Source organism: Carlito syrichta, unplaced genomic scaffold (genome assembly GCF_000164805.1).
Source record: "Carlito syrichta isolate Samal-C Ts95f unplaced genomic scaffold, Tarsius_syrichta-2.0.1 Scaffold308649, whole genome shotgun sequence".
Taxonomy (NCBI): Eukaryota; Metazoa; Chordata; class Mammalia; order Primates; family Tarsiidae; genus Carlito; species Carlito syrichta.
The window spans coordinates 18075-35440 of NW_007252745.1; the positions used below are offsets into that span (position 1 = coordinate 18075).

Consider the following 17366-nt stretch of genomic DNA (forward strand, 5'->3'; position numbering starts at 1 on the left):
TCTAAAATTCACCTAGGTACATTGTTGCCTTCTATGCCCTAGCCCAAATTTCAGATCTTTCATTTTTTCAAACAGAGTCATTAGTCTCATGTTTCAATTTCCTACTGGGAATGCCTTCTCCCTTCTTCCCACTTGTGCAAAACACCAGTGAATTTTATAAAAAACTACCTGCTTCCTCTAGCAAAGCTGTTCTGACTATTAAAATTTCAACCTCACTCCCACACCATCCTCTTTTTTTGAAAAAGGACAGCACTGAAGATAAGGAAGGGCTACCTGGCCATCGTCTTTAGGAGGAAGATGTTCTATTCTTTAAAAATCATGAGTAAACTTTAATTCATCAAGAATGACTCAGACACTCATTTTATTGCACCCGAGTACTAGAGGCAATTATTAAGCTTACAACCTCCTTGCTATACTAGAATTTAGTGATTCATCTTATTCAAGATATCTTCTTCTAGTTATGTCACCTTCCCTTAAGGAAGACTGGAAGGTCACACTGACCACGCTCACCCCAGGCATACAACTATAGAGCACTATAGAGCATTAGCATGTACTTTGAAATGTATGGAGAGTTCCCTAGTTTATGCTCACCCCAGGCATACAACTATAGAACACTATAGAGCATTAGCATGTACTTTGAAATGTATGGAGAGTTCCCTAGTTTATATGTTGAAAATCAAATGATTACTGATATTGTGTAAATAAAATTTAAGCAGAAAGTTTACTTCTTCCAAGAAATGTTCTTTCACTTTGCCTTCTAGTGACTTGAATTTTCGATATTGATGATTTTTAAGTAGCTAAGAGTCACACATTCACATAAGTTACTGAGATGAGGGATTCTATATTTAGTAATTTTCCTTCCAATGTGTACTGTTTTGTAAGGGTTAAATGAATTGGAAGCCTCAAGTATAAAGGTTATTATAAGCATCAGAAATCAACTATAATTCCATTTTATGATGACCAACTCAAGGAGAAAATCACAATGACCTGATACAAATGGGAAGAAATGTTGACATTTGGTTTTTATGAGCTTCTGAGTGTGAATTCGGTCTATTCATGAACAGATTTCATCATGCATTAAATAGTTACAGAGATGCTTTGTGCTCTGTTATAGCACACCAAGGAGCTTTTATACATTTTGACAACTTGAGTAAGAGATAAATAACAACACATAATATTTTCACATTGAAAGTATATAGTTTTAAATGAAGTAACTGTCTTTAGTTACTAAGTTCACACACTTAGAGTTATCAACGTTAGACCAGGAATGGACCCAGAATGTTAGTGTGAAGCGAAATCTCCTCTGTGATGCATTGCTTAATTTATTTTCTGTCACTCTTATTTCTAGCAGTGCATATCCTCTGTGAAGGGATCATTCCACTATTTACGATAATGAGGATTATAATACATTCTTCCATATTCATTTAGATGAGACACATTCAGATTTGTGAGTGATTTATTTGCTGTCATCAAGAAGGGAAAACCAATTCAGACAGAAAATTTATTTTATATTCTCCTTTGAACCATTTAGTTAGCAAGGAAGTGCCATTAAGTGCCTTAAAATATGACAAACCTCCAGGAACTCCAAGACATGTTATATTCGTTTGTAAGCTAGATGTTCTGTCTCCTGAAACATGACCTATAAGAAGTTTTATCACTTATCAGGAATTTAAGTGTAACATCAGTTGCATTCTTGCCATAAAGTGTGTTAGCCCTTCTCCTTATATTCAATGGCAGGACAGAAGCAAAATCCCCTGCCTTCCTTTCTCACCCCCATAATAGCTCATTATCCACTAAGCACACGAGTCCATGTGAACGATCATTTTGACACGGTGATTCTGATAAGAAATATCTTCTGAAATAAACTGTTATGCATACTGTAGTCACTACGTCTCAGGTATCCCAAGTAAGTTTATGGTAAAAAAAGAGGTGATTCGCTTGCTTACCCCAGTTCTTTGAACTTCCATGAATGTGGCTCTTTGGAAGGCCTTCTCCCACACGGCCAGCTCACTGCCAAGTTCCACATTGAAAACATGGCTCTTCCCGTGGCCAGTCATGACACTGAAGCTATACAGCCTCTGGTCCTCAAAGTCAAAGTCTTGAAGACCCAGATATAAGTTTGCTTGTAACCAGCAGTCATCCATGAGCCAGAACTGAAAAACAGCACAGATTGGAAATATATCAAAGTTGAAAAATCATTCCCAAACTGAGGGCCTTTGGGAGTTGGGAGGAGGAAGAGGGTTTGCTTAGCTTGGTGAACAGTCTCCTGGGCACATACTTGAAGGCAAATGCAGGAACAAAGTGTCCTTCTTGTACATTGCTTGTACATTGCTGGTATAAAAATGGGCCCATAAATAAATATTTGTAAATAAATGATGACCCACCTCTAATTATCTATCAATGCCTTTCTCGTAAAATATTAATTGCTGCATTTTTCTATGTTTTAACTTTAAAGAAAAACATGAAAGTCTTAAGACTTTGATGTACACGTTTATTATGAAACCAACAAATATTAGAAACAACAGTTCACACTATTACTAAGCATTTTTCCTGTGCCTGGGAGTTCCTGTAGAATCAGTGGGCTCTTTCTGTGTGAATGTGTATGCATGCATGAATGTGTATGTTGTGCACATGTGAATGTGTGGGCATGTAAGTATGTGTGATGTGTATATGTTGTTCACTCATATGAACCTTGAGTATGGAAATTTCACCTTAATTTCTGAGCTTCCAGAGTCTTTTCCTCTGCTTGGGATACACAGAGCCTATTCAATATATAGTATTATAAGACATAAACCAATAGTAAAATATTAGTCATTGATCTTACTTTTCAGAAACTATTACTATAGGCCACAGAAATTAAATGTCTAAGATTGCTAACCAAATAACTCTTGGACGGTGTTTATATGGGCAATGCATCAATGGAATGGCTAATTACAGTTGGCCTTGGAATGACCCAAGGACTAGGAGCACTGATCCCTATGCAGTTGAAAATCCACATATAACTTTTGACTCCCCCAAATCCTTAACTTCTAGTAGATTATTGTTGAACAGGAGGCTCACCTATAACATAAACAATCAATTAATATCTTTTATGTGATATATTTATTACATACCACATTCTTACAATAAAGCAAGCTAAGCTGGATAAGGTGGCATGTGCCTGTAATCTCAAGTATTCAGGAGGCTGAAGCAGGAGGATCACCTGAGCCCAGGAGCTCAAGACCAGCCTGGATAACACAGCAAGACTGCATCTCCATAAAAGACAAGGATAAAGAAAGCTAGAGAAAACAAAATGTTATGAAGAAAATCAAAAGGAAGAAAAAATACATTTACAGTACTGTACTATATTTATTGACACCATGAGTTTACACTGACTCTGAATGAATCAGATGAATGACTCAGATGAATCTTCTGTCTGAAATGGCAGACAACCATGGCCTCAGACCTCAATCCACCATACACATCCAGTAATTCAACTTTATTTTTTGTAATGCCATGACATCTCCTGCTTCTTAGGAGCATTTCCAGCATAACCAGTGGAACTTCGTGTGGGTCCCATGATGTTATTCAAGGTTTACATTATTTCACTAAACAGGATGAAAAATATGCAAGACTCTTAAGAGATCACTTTTTACTATACTGCAATTTACTGGAAAGATGAATTGCTCAGATGGATACAATTAGAGTCACAAGACATTTTTAGCAGAAACTGGCAACACTTAAGCTCACCACAATAGTAAGTATTGGAAAAAATATGCATATAGGTTGACTTATGCTGTCAAGTCCATATTGTTCAAGGGTCAACTGTATTTCCTTTCCTATCACTGGTTATAGTTGGAGAGCTGTGCATTATACTAGAAGAAAATCAAGCTTTGAGTCAAACAGACAAGACATATGACCTTTTTTTATTAAGTACTGGCTGTCTGACCTTAAGCAATTTACTTCTCTCTGAGCCTCAGTTTTTGAGCTATAAAATGGAATCATAATAAAAACGCTATCATGGGCTTTGAACTGCAGCACAGCCACAATATGTAGCACACACATCCTGGACTCATTAGTTAATTACCTGTTTGTATGACAAAACACACTGTACCCAAGACCATGCTGAGCCCTGATGTTGATTTAGATTTGGTATCTAATTTTCAACTAACTGACTTCCTGACAAAGTCAGCTATGGAATTATCCAAAACAGCATTTCCAACGGACTCATCTACTGATGAGTACCCTTCCCCCACCTAGGACTGCAAAATATAAAAGCCATCTTACTATGCTCACTTTCCTGAACAAACAAATGAAAAATGGCTGTGCTTTAAAAATCACATAGATTTTACCTATTTATAAGTTATGAAACAACTATAGCAATAATAAAGAGAATTTAAAAGATAAATATATTACTGTAATATTTTGACATCTGATTTACTTTACAGTATGGCAATAATTATTAACAAAATAATTAACATCAATATGGCAACAATTATTAGGAAGTAATATTCTCTTTCATGCAATGTTTGTTTGTACATATGATTGTATAATCTTGGAATTACTTAAAATATACCATGAGATTTTAAAATATTTTTCAGTGGTCTTGATTATACTTCAAATATTCACTCATTTTTAAAAAATTATTAAACTTTTTCATGCATATAACGCTCTGATTCCTCTGAACAACTTATTTAGAATCAATTCTGAGAAGATTACTTGATCAAGCATGGGGCTTTTTTAAAATTATGTACCCTCACCAAAAAATGCATTGTAAGTTCTATAAAAGTGAAATTAATGATCCATATTTAGCTCATTTTCCCAGATATTTCCTGTAGCTTCTTTAACAATAGTAACTCAGTCTTTGTGAACTGCAGTATACAATATGACTCAAAAACTGGAGCATTTGCTGTTAAAGGTAAATGGCTGCTGAAAACAGTCCATAAGTGGTTAGACAGGACTTCCTGGTCCCACAGGTGGGTTAAACCTTAGGTTTCTTGCTGTTTCTAGGTCCTTGACAGTATTCACTTTAGAAAACTTATTGTAAATTCTTTCTCTGTTCTTTGAGATGTAAGTCTTTCTCCTGTTGCTGGTATAAAACCCAACAGTGTCTTTCTCAAGGACCTGGGAGAAGTCCCTCTGAAATGTAATCATCAGGAAGATGATGCCTGCCCTGCCCAGCTTCCCTTCATGTGGGAAGATAGGAGCCTAACCTCTTTGAGCTCCTGGCTCCAAATTGTGAAATCACCTCCTGTTGTGAAGAAAAAAAAAGAGAAAGTTCTCTTTTTCTTTGAATAAGGCCAATTCGCAGATACAGAGGGTCCTTGGTCCTCCCCTCACTCCCATTTTTGGAAACTCTCTCTCCCTTTGTTTTGGCAGTTTTCAGTCTTTCTCCCCTTGAATTATAACATAGTTGAATAAACTCTTCTTGTCTTCCTGCCTTTAACTTTAGTGCAATTTTGTCCTAGCATGATTTTACGATGATCACTTAGGAATTCTTCTTACTTTCAGTGTTGTAATTATCCAAATAACACTACTCTAAAAAATCCCTGAAGACCATGTTATGGACCTCTTAATGTATACTCTGTGCAGACTCCCAGAACACCAACATTTCTAACAAGTGAAACAGAACAAACTTTAAGATGAGCTATCAATCCTAGGTTTCACCCTTTCCTCCAACAGACGGCTGGAAGTTAGTCACCTACATTGTACTTCTGAGATCTTAGCTATAAAATGGAGTCTTGAATAGCCAAAACAATCCTCAGCAAAAGTAACGAAGTAGGAGGTATCACATTTCCAGACTTTAAACTTTACTATAAGGCTACAATAATCAAAAAAGCCTGGTATTAGTACAAGAACAGGTATATAGACCAGTGAAATAGGACAGAGATTCCGGAAGCAAAAACTCGATTTCTCAACCAACTCATCTTTGACAAAGCCTCCGCCAACAACCACTGGGGAGAAGAGACCTTATTTAGCACATGGTTCTGGGAAAACTCACTGACCACATGCAGAAGAATGAAACTGGATGCCTGCCTATCACCAAACACAAAAATCCACCCTAAATGGATCAAAGAACCCAAACTATAAGAATCCTAGAAGAAAACACTCTTAATGCATATTGGAGTAGACAACCAATTATTGATCAAATCCCCAAAAGCAAATGCCATAAAAGATAAGATAGACAAGTAGGACCTTATCAAACTGCAAAGTTTTTCACAGCAAAAAAACAAAAAACAAAAAACAACAGCAAAAAAAACAATCAAGAGAGTGGAACAACACCTTATAGAATAGGAAAGAAATATTTGCTAATTACGTATCTGACAATGGCCTAACATCCAGGATCTACAAGGAACTCAAACGTGCTGAAAGGAAAAAAACAAGCAAACAATCCTATCAAAACGTGGGCTAAGGACACGAATCGACACTTCTCAAAAGAAGATATACAAGCAGTCAACAGATACATGAAAAAATGCTCAGCCTCACTAATCATCAGAGAGATGCTCATCAAAACCACATTAAGATACCACCTAACTCTGGTAAGGATGACCATCATTAATAAACAAAAAAACAACAAATGCTGGCACAGATGTAGAGAAGGGGGGGGACTTCTACACTGTTGGTGGGTGTGCAAACCAGTTCAATTTCTATGGAAAATAGTGTGGTAATTTCTAAAGGAACTAGAAATTGACCTTCCATATGACCCAGCAATCCCCCTACTGGGAATATACCTGGAGGAACTCAAATCATTCTACAAAAAACAAAAAAACCTGCACATGCATGTTTATTGCAGCACTCTTCACAGTAGCAAAAACATGGAACCAACCTTGATGTCTGCCAAAATTGGATTGGATAATAAAAATGTGGTACACATACACAATGGAATATTATGCAGCCATAAAGAAGGACAAACATATGAATTTCGCAGCAACTTGGATGGATTTAGAGTCTATCATACTCAGTGATCTATCACAGAAACAGAAAACAGAGTACCACATGTTCTCACTCATAAGTGAATCCTGAATATTTTTCATAATACTATAAGAAAGAGATTGTCAGTAGTGGGATACTACCGGGGTAGGAGTGGGGGCACAACATCAGTAAGGGTACCTGATCTCAAACCAGGAGAAGTGGGGACCAAAGGGAGGCCCAAACTTTACCTGTACGATGATCACTTGTATACCTAATCCCGAATCGTACTGCATATCTTTAAAATAAATAAACAAATAAAGATACCTGATCTCAAACCAGGCAAAGTGGGAACCAAATGGAGGCCCAAACTTCACCTATACAATGTCCACTTGTATACCTAATTCTGAATTGTACCCCATATCTCAAATAAAATAAAATAAAAATGTGGTACATATATATGATGAAATATTATGCAGCCATAAAGGACAAAATCATGAACTTGGCAAAAAATTGGAGAGATTTGGAGACAATCATACTTAGTGACCTATCGTGGAAACAAAGAACCGAATTCTACACGTTCTCACTTGTCAGTGGGACATGAACATTAATCACAATAGAACAAGGGAGGGATCAGCAGTAGCAGGCATTGCCGGGGTGTAGGAGAGGTGGTTGGGAAATGTAACAACACAAAGGGTACCTGGTCCTAAACCAGGGGAAGTGAGGGCCAGTCGGAGGCCCAAACTTCACCTGCACATAGATTACTCACGTACCTCACCCTGACTTTTACCTCACATCTCTATAATAAAAGAAAGTTATAAAAAATAATGAAAACAAAACGGAGTTCTCCTTAGGCAGAGAGAGAAATAACTCAGGAAGGTAATGAAGTACTTAGTGAGGCTACCATGGACACATTCAAGAAAGGTAGCTGTTATTAAAATCCTCTGCCAATGATATGGGTAAATTTAATTTTCATGAACATTTTACATTAAATATTTTTTTGTTGAGAGGAAATATCCATTTACTTTCAAACAGCATGTTCCTCACTCTCGAATGGTGCTTTTTAAAATACTACCTGGAGGTCGTTTATAATGTAGCTCACAGTTGCAATTGAGGCTGATAGATACAATGTTCTCATCTATTTCATGATGGGTGTCGAAATATACAACACATAATTTTAAGAGTTGAGAAAATTAATTTTTAGAGAGGAGACTATGTCAAAGAAAAAACAATCACAACTTCAAATTTTCATTTCTGTTCTCAATATTAATGACTATACTTTGAAGTAGTAATTACAGAAACAAAAAATCTATACTAAAAAGTGCTAGTTCTTATAATAATCACAGATTTATTCCAATTTTTGAAAAGTTAATTAAATGTAGACATATATTTTAAATTAATGTGTACTCAATGTTTAACACAAATAATGCAATGGGTGAATAATACAGGAGACATCATTTTGTGAGATCACTTCCAAATAGAATATTTAGACTTCCAAATAGAATATTCAACTCATAGAATACAATCTTCTTTAAAAATATTTAAAGCTATAAGTCTATAGATTTATTATTATTATTCATCCTATTTTGAGTTTGATACCTTAGCTGTAGCCAATCTTCTGGTAATTCTATGATTTGATAGTCACTTTATAGCATATTTATTGATTAAAATAACTTTTACAATCTCCCTGGGAAAATGAGCGAAATAAAAAGAGGTGACTCTATAGCTCATTAATGAACCACATATGTAAAATATCATAATCCTTCAAAGACATCCCAATACCAAAGGAAGACCTCAGATACACAGGAAGAGTAGCCAGGTAAACAAGGTAGGAGAGGTTAGAAGTTAATGATGAGGGGCTTCCATAAAATTTTTTAAAAGACTAAAAGTTCTATACAATTATTCTATGGAATTTTGATGAATACAATTGTATGCATATCGTATACTGCCAAAAGACTCATTTTAACAGAATGCTTCATTTTTATCACTTTGAAAAAAATGTACTCAGGTTATAGTTAGGAATATAAAATGATTTTATAAAAGAAAGTAATGATAACCAGCAAAGCCACCATCACTGAGAGGTAATCATAGCTAACATTTTATTTCCTTTCAGTGTTTTCTTGAGGAATTTTCCTGGCATAGCAATGTTCATTTTATGTTTACTCGATGATTTTATTTTTATTATTGTTCACTCCAATCTGTAAGGAAGAGCCTTTGTTTAAATACATCAGGCTTTTCCCCCCATATTTTTTATTAATGCATTCAACAAAATAGAAAAAATGCAGAAATATGTGGCCAAATAAATTCGTAAAAAATTGGAAATAAATTCATTAATCATTTCGATAATAGTATTATGGGACTGTATTTCCCTTGCATATACTACCATTAAAGGCAGTCTATAATTCCAGATCTAAATTTTGAATAAAGCAACTGCAAATAGAATGAGAGATTTATTTTTGAGGATATTTTCAATTCACGGAAACAAAGCAAACTTTAAGGCATAAGTCTTCACTCAAAATTTCTAACTTTTGATTGACAACTCTTGATGGGAAAATTTTCAGACTAAAACTGGTATATATTAACACTCATCTCATATACATATTATCCTACTTTGTGTTGCATACTCTCATCCCCACATGAAAAAAAGTTGTTTATTTATATGGCATGTTGCCCTCATATACTAGAAAAAGTGATACCTATCATTGTGAACATCCCTTTGCGTGTGGTGAGGCTTCCAAAAAGGTCAGGCAGGCTGGGGGCCAGATGTGCCTGGCCTGCTTGAACTGTGCCTCCAGGAGGTATCAGGAGTAAGAGATGTGCTCTGGAGCACAGCTTTGTCCACACCTGGCCTAGGAAAGACAAGCAGCAAATGCTGAGCAGACCGCTGGGGGAAAGTTATGGGTGTGCCCTGCCAGTTAGGAGCTTCCATTCATCCTGGGAAAACACCTGTCAAGGAAATGGTTTCTTCCAACAACGGGATGCTGAACTGCTTCCAATGAGTAAATTAGACACACAGCCCAGCACGTACATCCGCTCCTGTCGGTTTGTAGCCAACACAGTCTGGCTGCACACTTGACCAAGTTCTGAAATTTCTATATGGGAATTGATTGATTTAGATTTTTATCTCCTTAGGGGACAGTTTTTGTAATTAGTGTTTCTTAACAAAATCATCTATTTCACAAGTTTACAGATTTATGAGTGCACAGTTGAAAAAAATCCTCTTGATTAAAAAAAAAATTTCTTCTGTTTCTATGATTATTTCCCCATTCTCATTTTTGATGTGGTATATTTTCTGTCTCTCTCAGGATTATTAACAGCTTATCTTTTTTTGAATTTAACAATGAGAATTGGAGTATATTTACTAATTCCATCACACTATAGCGTCCTAGTTTGTTAGTTTCATTTATATAAAAGTATTTTCTTGTTTTTCTTATATAAAGTTAAATTTTGAAATTTATTGTATTTAACTTTTAATTATCCTCACTTAATAAATACACATGAGGATATGCTATTCAACATTTTCATTATCTTTTATTAAGATAAATTTAATTTCAGTTTGATAGCTTCTTTAACTCAATTGTTTAAGAGCATTTGAAACTTTTTGGAAGCTAAAGCTTACTTTTGTTAGGATAATGTTTGAGCAGATTATTAAAATAAAACATCTTATATATTTCAAACTTACACCAGCAAAAATTGCAGTCAACATAGTAGGTTTGCACACTCCAACAAAGAGTGTTATGTAACAAAAGTTGATATTTGTCATGTGAGTGGAATATAGTTTTATGTTGACCATATTCTAAAAGATAGGGCAAAAGAATATTACCCTTGCCCCATGAGAACAATGTGGATGCTTTGATTAGTGTAGACTGGGAACTCAGCAAGAAGAGTCTCTCCCTGTGCCGCTTCATGCCTTGCGGCAAAGCAGCAGTTTTCTTTCTGAATCCTGACCACGCTTGGCAAAAAGGGTATAAGAGGACAAAATTGAAGGTGAATTGATAAGAAATGCTGAAGGAGAGAATGTCTCCACTTAACACCCACATTGTGAACTTGGAGGGGGACCTTTTCCTTTGGTTGAGACCACAGACATTCAACTGAAACCCTGATCACAGCCTTGAGAGAGGGAGCCTGTGGGAGCTGTGAGCTAATGTGTGTTGTTTTGATGTCAGGGTTCGGAGTGGTTTGTTACATGGCAATAGAGCGCTAATACAGAGGCAAAAATAGTTCTCTCTCTCTTTCTGACTTTCTTTTAAAAGACAGGATCTCGCTATGTTGCCCAGGCTGTTAGTAGAGTGGCTATTCACAGACACCATCATAATCACTGCAGCCACACCTGGGCTCAAGCAATCCTTCTACCCTTAGCCATCAGAGCAACTGAGATTACAGGTGCACACCACCACACTTGGCTAGACTTTCACTTTTAGTGAATGAGTTAATAATTGAACAGAAGAGTTGTGAAGACTGTGGGAAGGAAAATGTAAAGACAGCATTTAAAAAAAAGTAAATGAAGAAGGTATAACTAAACACAAATCACTACTAGCATTGTTACAGTAAACACATATTTCTCATGTTTTTGTTAATGGTGTTAATACAGTAACTCTGATCACTAAGACTGTAGCTAGCTTAATGTCTAATGATGTTAAAATTGTGTTAGTGCTATAAAATGTTACTTATTTGCAAGGAGCTGTTTCACAATAGACTACATAGTGCTTAGTAGTAGTTCTCTAATTTAGCTACATATTAATGTTACCAGGGAAGTTCACAAAAACGAACACAGATATTTGGGCCACAACTCAGACCAAATAAAATCAAATCCTTAATCTTTTGTAAGGCTTCCTCCAGGTAATTCTAACACACAGGTGAGGTTGAGAGTCACTGGCATGTGAACTGCCCTGGACTTGAGGCACTGGAAAAAGGGCCAGCTTCCAGGATCACAGAGAACAGGAAGGGATCTCAGTGTTGGCCTCCTGAAAGGCCACAGTTTGTGAGTACTTTGCCATGTGAATGGCTTGTCATCATTATCCCACTTAATTAGAGTAACTCCTACAAAGAGTATCATAAAATACAGCTTGTAAGTGAGCTGTAGTAGTCATCACCATTTTATAGACAAGGAAATGGAGTCTTAAAGACATCAAGTGTATTCTTCAGTGTTGAAGTCTGGGTTTGAAATCAAGTTTAAATCTGGAGCAAGTATGGTTAGCTAACTGTATCAGCCTTTCTGGCTTTGCGGATGACCATAGCCTCCCGGCACATTTGACAGCAAAAGTCTTGTTTTATGCTCTTGCACTTGTGGCCAACCAGGTTCATCTTATCGGGCTGGGGGCAGCAGCTTTGCCCCGTGGGTCTCCCACCCTCCATGGACTGGTGGTCACCACCCTGTGTGCTCCTCATTGCAGCAGAAGGACAGCAGGGAGGAAGCCTAATCACACACGCCCCTTAGATTTTACAGCTGTGAACAGCCTGGGGTCCAGAAGAGTTCAAATGTCAGCCTGGAATGGATGGGTGAAAATTTTCCTCCTCCAGGGTGGTGGCGGTGGTGGTGTGTGTGTGTGAGGGGGAGTATATTGCGAGCAATGAATGATCTTATTTCACTCAGTGTCAATGAATGATTATTTTTTTCTTACACGCTTTCCTTTCCAGATCAACATTCCAAACCTTGGATATAATTTTGTGTTGTAAAGAATTCTAATTTGTACCCTCTAAATCTAGAAAAATAAAATAATTAGAACAAACAACCAAAAAGAATCCTCTACAAAACTTGTGGTGTTAGGCTCTTTCTCAGTGAAATAACTGTATTCCCTAAATGTGTTCAACTTGGTGGAATCTGTGTTTATATGTCCTTTTGTATCAACACATGGCAACAGGAGCCAAGCAGAAGTTTACGCCGAATGCTCCCTGGTTAAATAAACCCTGGCTTCATCTTACACTGAGAGTTTTGGTCAAAATAAAGTGCACAGTACAAGATGACTTGCTACCCTGTTAGAAACAGGGAAAGTTGATTTTGTGGTAGGGGATTAACTACTTCGGAGCTGCTCAAAAAATCTGGATTCTTCTGAAAGCTTTATATTACTTTTATGAATAAACCTTTTTCCTTTATTAGTTAACAAGTACTTTCCTTCTAATAGGAGTAGGATTATTTTATTAGTTATTCTGATCCGTCCAGGCAAAGCTTAAAAAGGAAAATCTTTCAGGACACAAACTTGTATCAGATTTATTAAAAACAATCTAAACAGCAGTAGCAACAACAACAAAACACTTAAGGTCTTGGAATATATTATTGTAACTGGAAGTACTAAAACACATCTCTCCCCCTAAACACACACACACCCACACACACACACACACACACAAACACCATCCATCCATCCATCCATCCTTCCATCCATCCATCCTATTAGGTGGGACAGCAGGATAGATCTAAAAGACTGTCATGTTATTTTACTGTTTCAATGGGCTATGGTGAACAAATAATTTTCTAATTCTTTAAACACAAAGAGACATCTTATTTATATGAAAGGAACTAAATTGAAAAGGATACTTACCTTGTGAACTTTGAATAATACCTCACAGAGGTTATAGATTCTTTCGGCTTGTACCCAGTCTAATGTGCTCACCTGTAAGAAATGTAAAATGTGTACATGAAAAGAAGCACGCTACTTTTAGGTGGAAATTTTTAACATTTAAAACAATGGCATGTCTCAATGTGGCACCATTGGTATTATCAGTAACACTAAATTGTACATATTGTTGTCAATGGTCATGAGTAATGACATACTCATCTCTGTTAACATGCAGAATGAATATAAGAATGATACATTGTTAACACAAGAATGTGGTCATGTGGGAGCTTATCTATCTCACAATATTGGGCATAATTTTAGCAATTCATTTTGTCTCCCTTGTAAATTAAAGACTAATTTTAAGTTAAATTCAGAAAGTTTAAGAGGATAATGGCTGTGAAAGTGAATGCGTTTATACAACTACTAGAGTTCGTGACAATGGAGAAAAAAATAATGTGTAGAAAGTCTTTCACTTTTCAGAATGAAACACTAGGCAACTCTATTTTAAAACTGAATAAAAAATTACTGACTAATCAATTTAATTGAACACATTTTTATTGGTCTGACCTACTGCAGTTCATAATTATTTTAATAATAATGATTAAAATTATCTTACTTTTTTTTTGAGTTGGAGTCTCACTCTGTCACTTAGACTGGAGTGCAGTGGCCGCTCCTAGCCACCACAGCCTCGACCTGCTGGGCTCTGGCAATCCTTCCGCCTCAGCCTTCCAAGTAGCTGGAAATACAGGCGCGCGCTACCATACCCAACTAATTTTTTTTTTATTTGTTGTAGAGATAAGGTCTCACCAAGTTGCCCAGGCGGGTCTCAAACCTGCGGGCTCAGGCAATTCACTCACCTCAGCCTCCCAAGGCATGGGATTACAGGCTGAGCCACCGAGCCCAGCTAATTATCTTACTTTTGAATGCTCTTTATGACTTACAATTCATGCTCACATAGATGATCTCTAAGTTAAAATATTTTTCGTTGCAAAATTTAAAATATGCAGCCATGTAAAGAGCCGAATTGTTTTATTGTTGATTCTACGCTCATTCTTTCAACCAGTAAAAATAATCAAAAGTTCACTGTATTGTGTCTTTGAAACATTGAATCAACTGATGGCCTCCTAGTAATCATTGCACCAGACAAAATTCTCAACACATAACCAGCCATTTTAAAGCTATCACAACCATAGTGTTTAATCTTCCTATGTCAACTTATTGCTATTGTAATTTAAACATTAGAAAATAAGAAAAAAAGTACAATTTAAAAGTGAAAAGGGGTCAATTAAAGTGCTAATTTGGAGGTTATTTTTTAATTTAGTACAACATTCAGGCTGTAGAAGTCACATCTAGAATCTGCTAAAGGCAATTAAAGGTACTTATTTCAACTGAGTTAAAAAGCCCCACTCTGGCACCCCTTCCCCTGAGAGCCAGGGCAGCAATGCTAATGAGCGCCTGAAGTTAAATATCACACTGACTCAGCATCAGCGTCCACGGACCCTCAGAGATGTACCTCTTTCTCCTTTCCTACTCTTCCAGCCCCCACCACGGTCAGTCTTTAGGGTATCTCCTCATGTCAGAGCTCAGGTGCTGTTTGTACTATTGGAAAATAAATACACATGTGTGGACCATTTTTAACTTTTTCAGTTATGACAACGTTGCTTATTTTTGGATAATCTAAATACAAAGACAAAAAGATAACTGAACATTAAGCAGAATTCAGACTGCATCCCTTAATAGCTTACTTTTTGGTGTAAATACTCATTATACATGTTGATGGAAGAAATCTTTTCAAAATTTAATTTGCAATATAACATTTCCCCATGTCATTAAATGTCATTCAGAAATACAATGGTAATGACTGCTTGGAATTTCAGTGTCAATTTATTATTTTTGTAAGTTTTACCTATGTGACGGACATTTTAGGTTGTTTGTAGGTTTTGGTCACTGTATTAGTGCTGTGTTTTATCTATTTAGTGGACATCATATCCTAATATTATATTACACTGAGTGCATTTTTTTCTACTGGTTTGTTGTCAGTAGACGACAGAACAGTAGGACTAGAGTCATGCTCTAAGATAAGACTCGAGGAGGTTCTGCTTTATTGTTTGCAAAACTCAGGCCTAGTTCCTCACTCATTCTACATATTCATATCACGCTCACAACCATCTAATTTTGGATATACCAGTGGGCATCTATTGATTTTGCTGTCCTCCTTCCATCTGATTATTCCTGCCAATGGCCACGTCTATTCTCTTGCTCAAAGAGCCTTCTCCACTCCCAACACATGAGCTCTCAGTCTAGGGTGAGGAGCTGCAGTCTGCACACAAATCAGGCTTTAATTCTCACCCTCTTCACTCCTGTGCCTTGATTAGAGACACAGGAAAGAATAAGAAGATGCTCAGGTTTCTGGGACTAAATCATTTCTTCTGTGGATGTGACAAAAAATGCTCCCACCCTGAGAGCTGCTGGAAGCTTTGTTGGGATCACATGGACTTTGGCAAATAGTATGCATCATACTGGCTCCACCATTGTAGTCAGGTGTCACACGATTGCAAGATGTTAGTAAAGAGGGAAATGGGAGCTGGTGCAGGGGGCATGTGGCTACTCTGTTGTCCTGTAAATCTAAAATTCTCTAAAAAAAACCAAACTCTAATAATCAGAAAAGAGGGTATTTCTCTTCATTGCACTTTTGTTTGTTTACCGAAACCCCACGGCTTCTAGGAGACTCAGCTCCGACCCAAACCACATGTTTTCCTGACAGCTCAGGCAGGTTTCCCTCTCCTCTCCGAAGCCTCAGTGGTCCTGCCTTCTGCACCCCCCCCACTGACACTCAGTCAGGGTGCTTTCATGTGAATTAATCATTTATGCGGTACATGTATAGCTTCTGGGACTGGAGCTACTGGGAGAGAGAGCAGAACTGGCTTGTTTTGGGTGGAAAGCATGTCCAGTCAATACAGCAAGGAACTCAGATGGTGAGTATGCAGAATTAGATCAGTAGAGCCTTGTTCTAGCCTTTCACAAGTATCTTTCCTTATGTGGGCATGATCACTTCTCTAATTTAGCAAAAGCACAAACATGAGGTACCCCTACATTTTTACCAGAAGAAAGTTATCGCCAAGATATTCATTATGCCTTTAGGGCTCTTTTCATTTTTTATTTTATTAGTCATAGCTCTAGACATTGTTGAGGCTGTGACAATTTGAGACTAAACATAACAGTCTCACAGATAGAGATTATTTAATATGAAACCATTTCAAGATATCCAAGACAAGCATTTAATGAACTGGATAGCTTTTATGGCATAGCTCAGCTAGGAGACAGGTTGCTATAACAAAAATAAGTGGAAAAAAAGGGCTAACTTGAGCTTAATGTTTGGGAAACTAGTAAAAACTCTCTGCCTCTGTCTCTCTGCACACACACACACACACACACACACACACACACACACACACACACGTATACATGTATATAAAACTATGCACTGCAGAGCAACTTTTCATCTGACAACGGACCACAGGTACCACCACAGATCCACGGATTATAATGGAGCATACACAGAACTTGACCTCTGACACTTGATACTGGCATTGCAGATTGGTGGAGGAAATGGCTTACATTCAGTAATGGTGCTGGGACATTTGGTTTTCCATATAAAATGCAGATAAATAAAAATAGATACAGACTCTTGGTGTGTGTAAGCACACTCTATGGTATTTGCACAGTGACAAAATTGCTTAACCCTTCATTGCTTAGGGAGTATTGTCCTTAAGCAATGAATGTATGTATATAAATAAATAAATAAATAAATAAATAAATAAATAAAACTTGAAGATAAATGCAAAGTTCAAAACTAGACGCTTGCCTAGCCCATGGTGCAGTGACAAACAAAGTGTAGAGAGTATTGTTCTGAAGCAGGGT

General features: G+C 36.9%; 1 protein-coding gene across 1 annotated transcript in view; it reads right to left on the reverse strand.

Annotated features, from left to right (window-relative positions):
• Window positions 1-1946: 1946 nt before the first annotated feature.
• The window catches only part of LOC103267972 (gamma-2-syntrophin-like), a gene marked incomplete at its 3' end in the record, with an annotated part of 134744 nt that continues 119324 nt past the window's right edge, over window positions 1947-17366 (reverse strand). The window contains exons 8-9 of the mRNA XM_021716261.1: window positions 13428-13499; window positions 1947-2153 (exon numbers count right to left, since the gene is read on the reverse strand). Coding sequence (XP_021571936.1) covers window positions 1947-2153; window positions 13428-13499 — 279 coding nt within the window. The remainder of the gene's footprint in view (window positions 2154-13427; window positions 13500-17366) is intronic.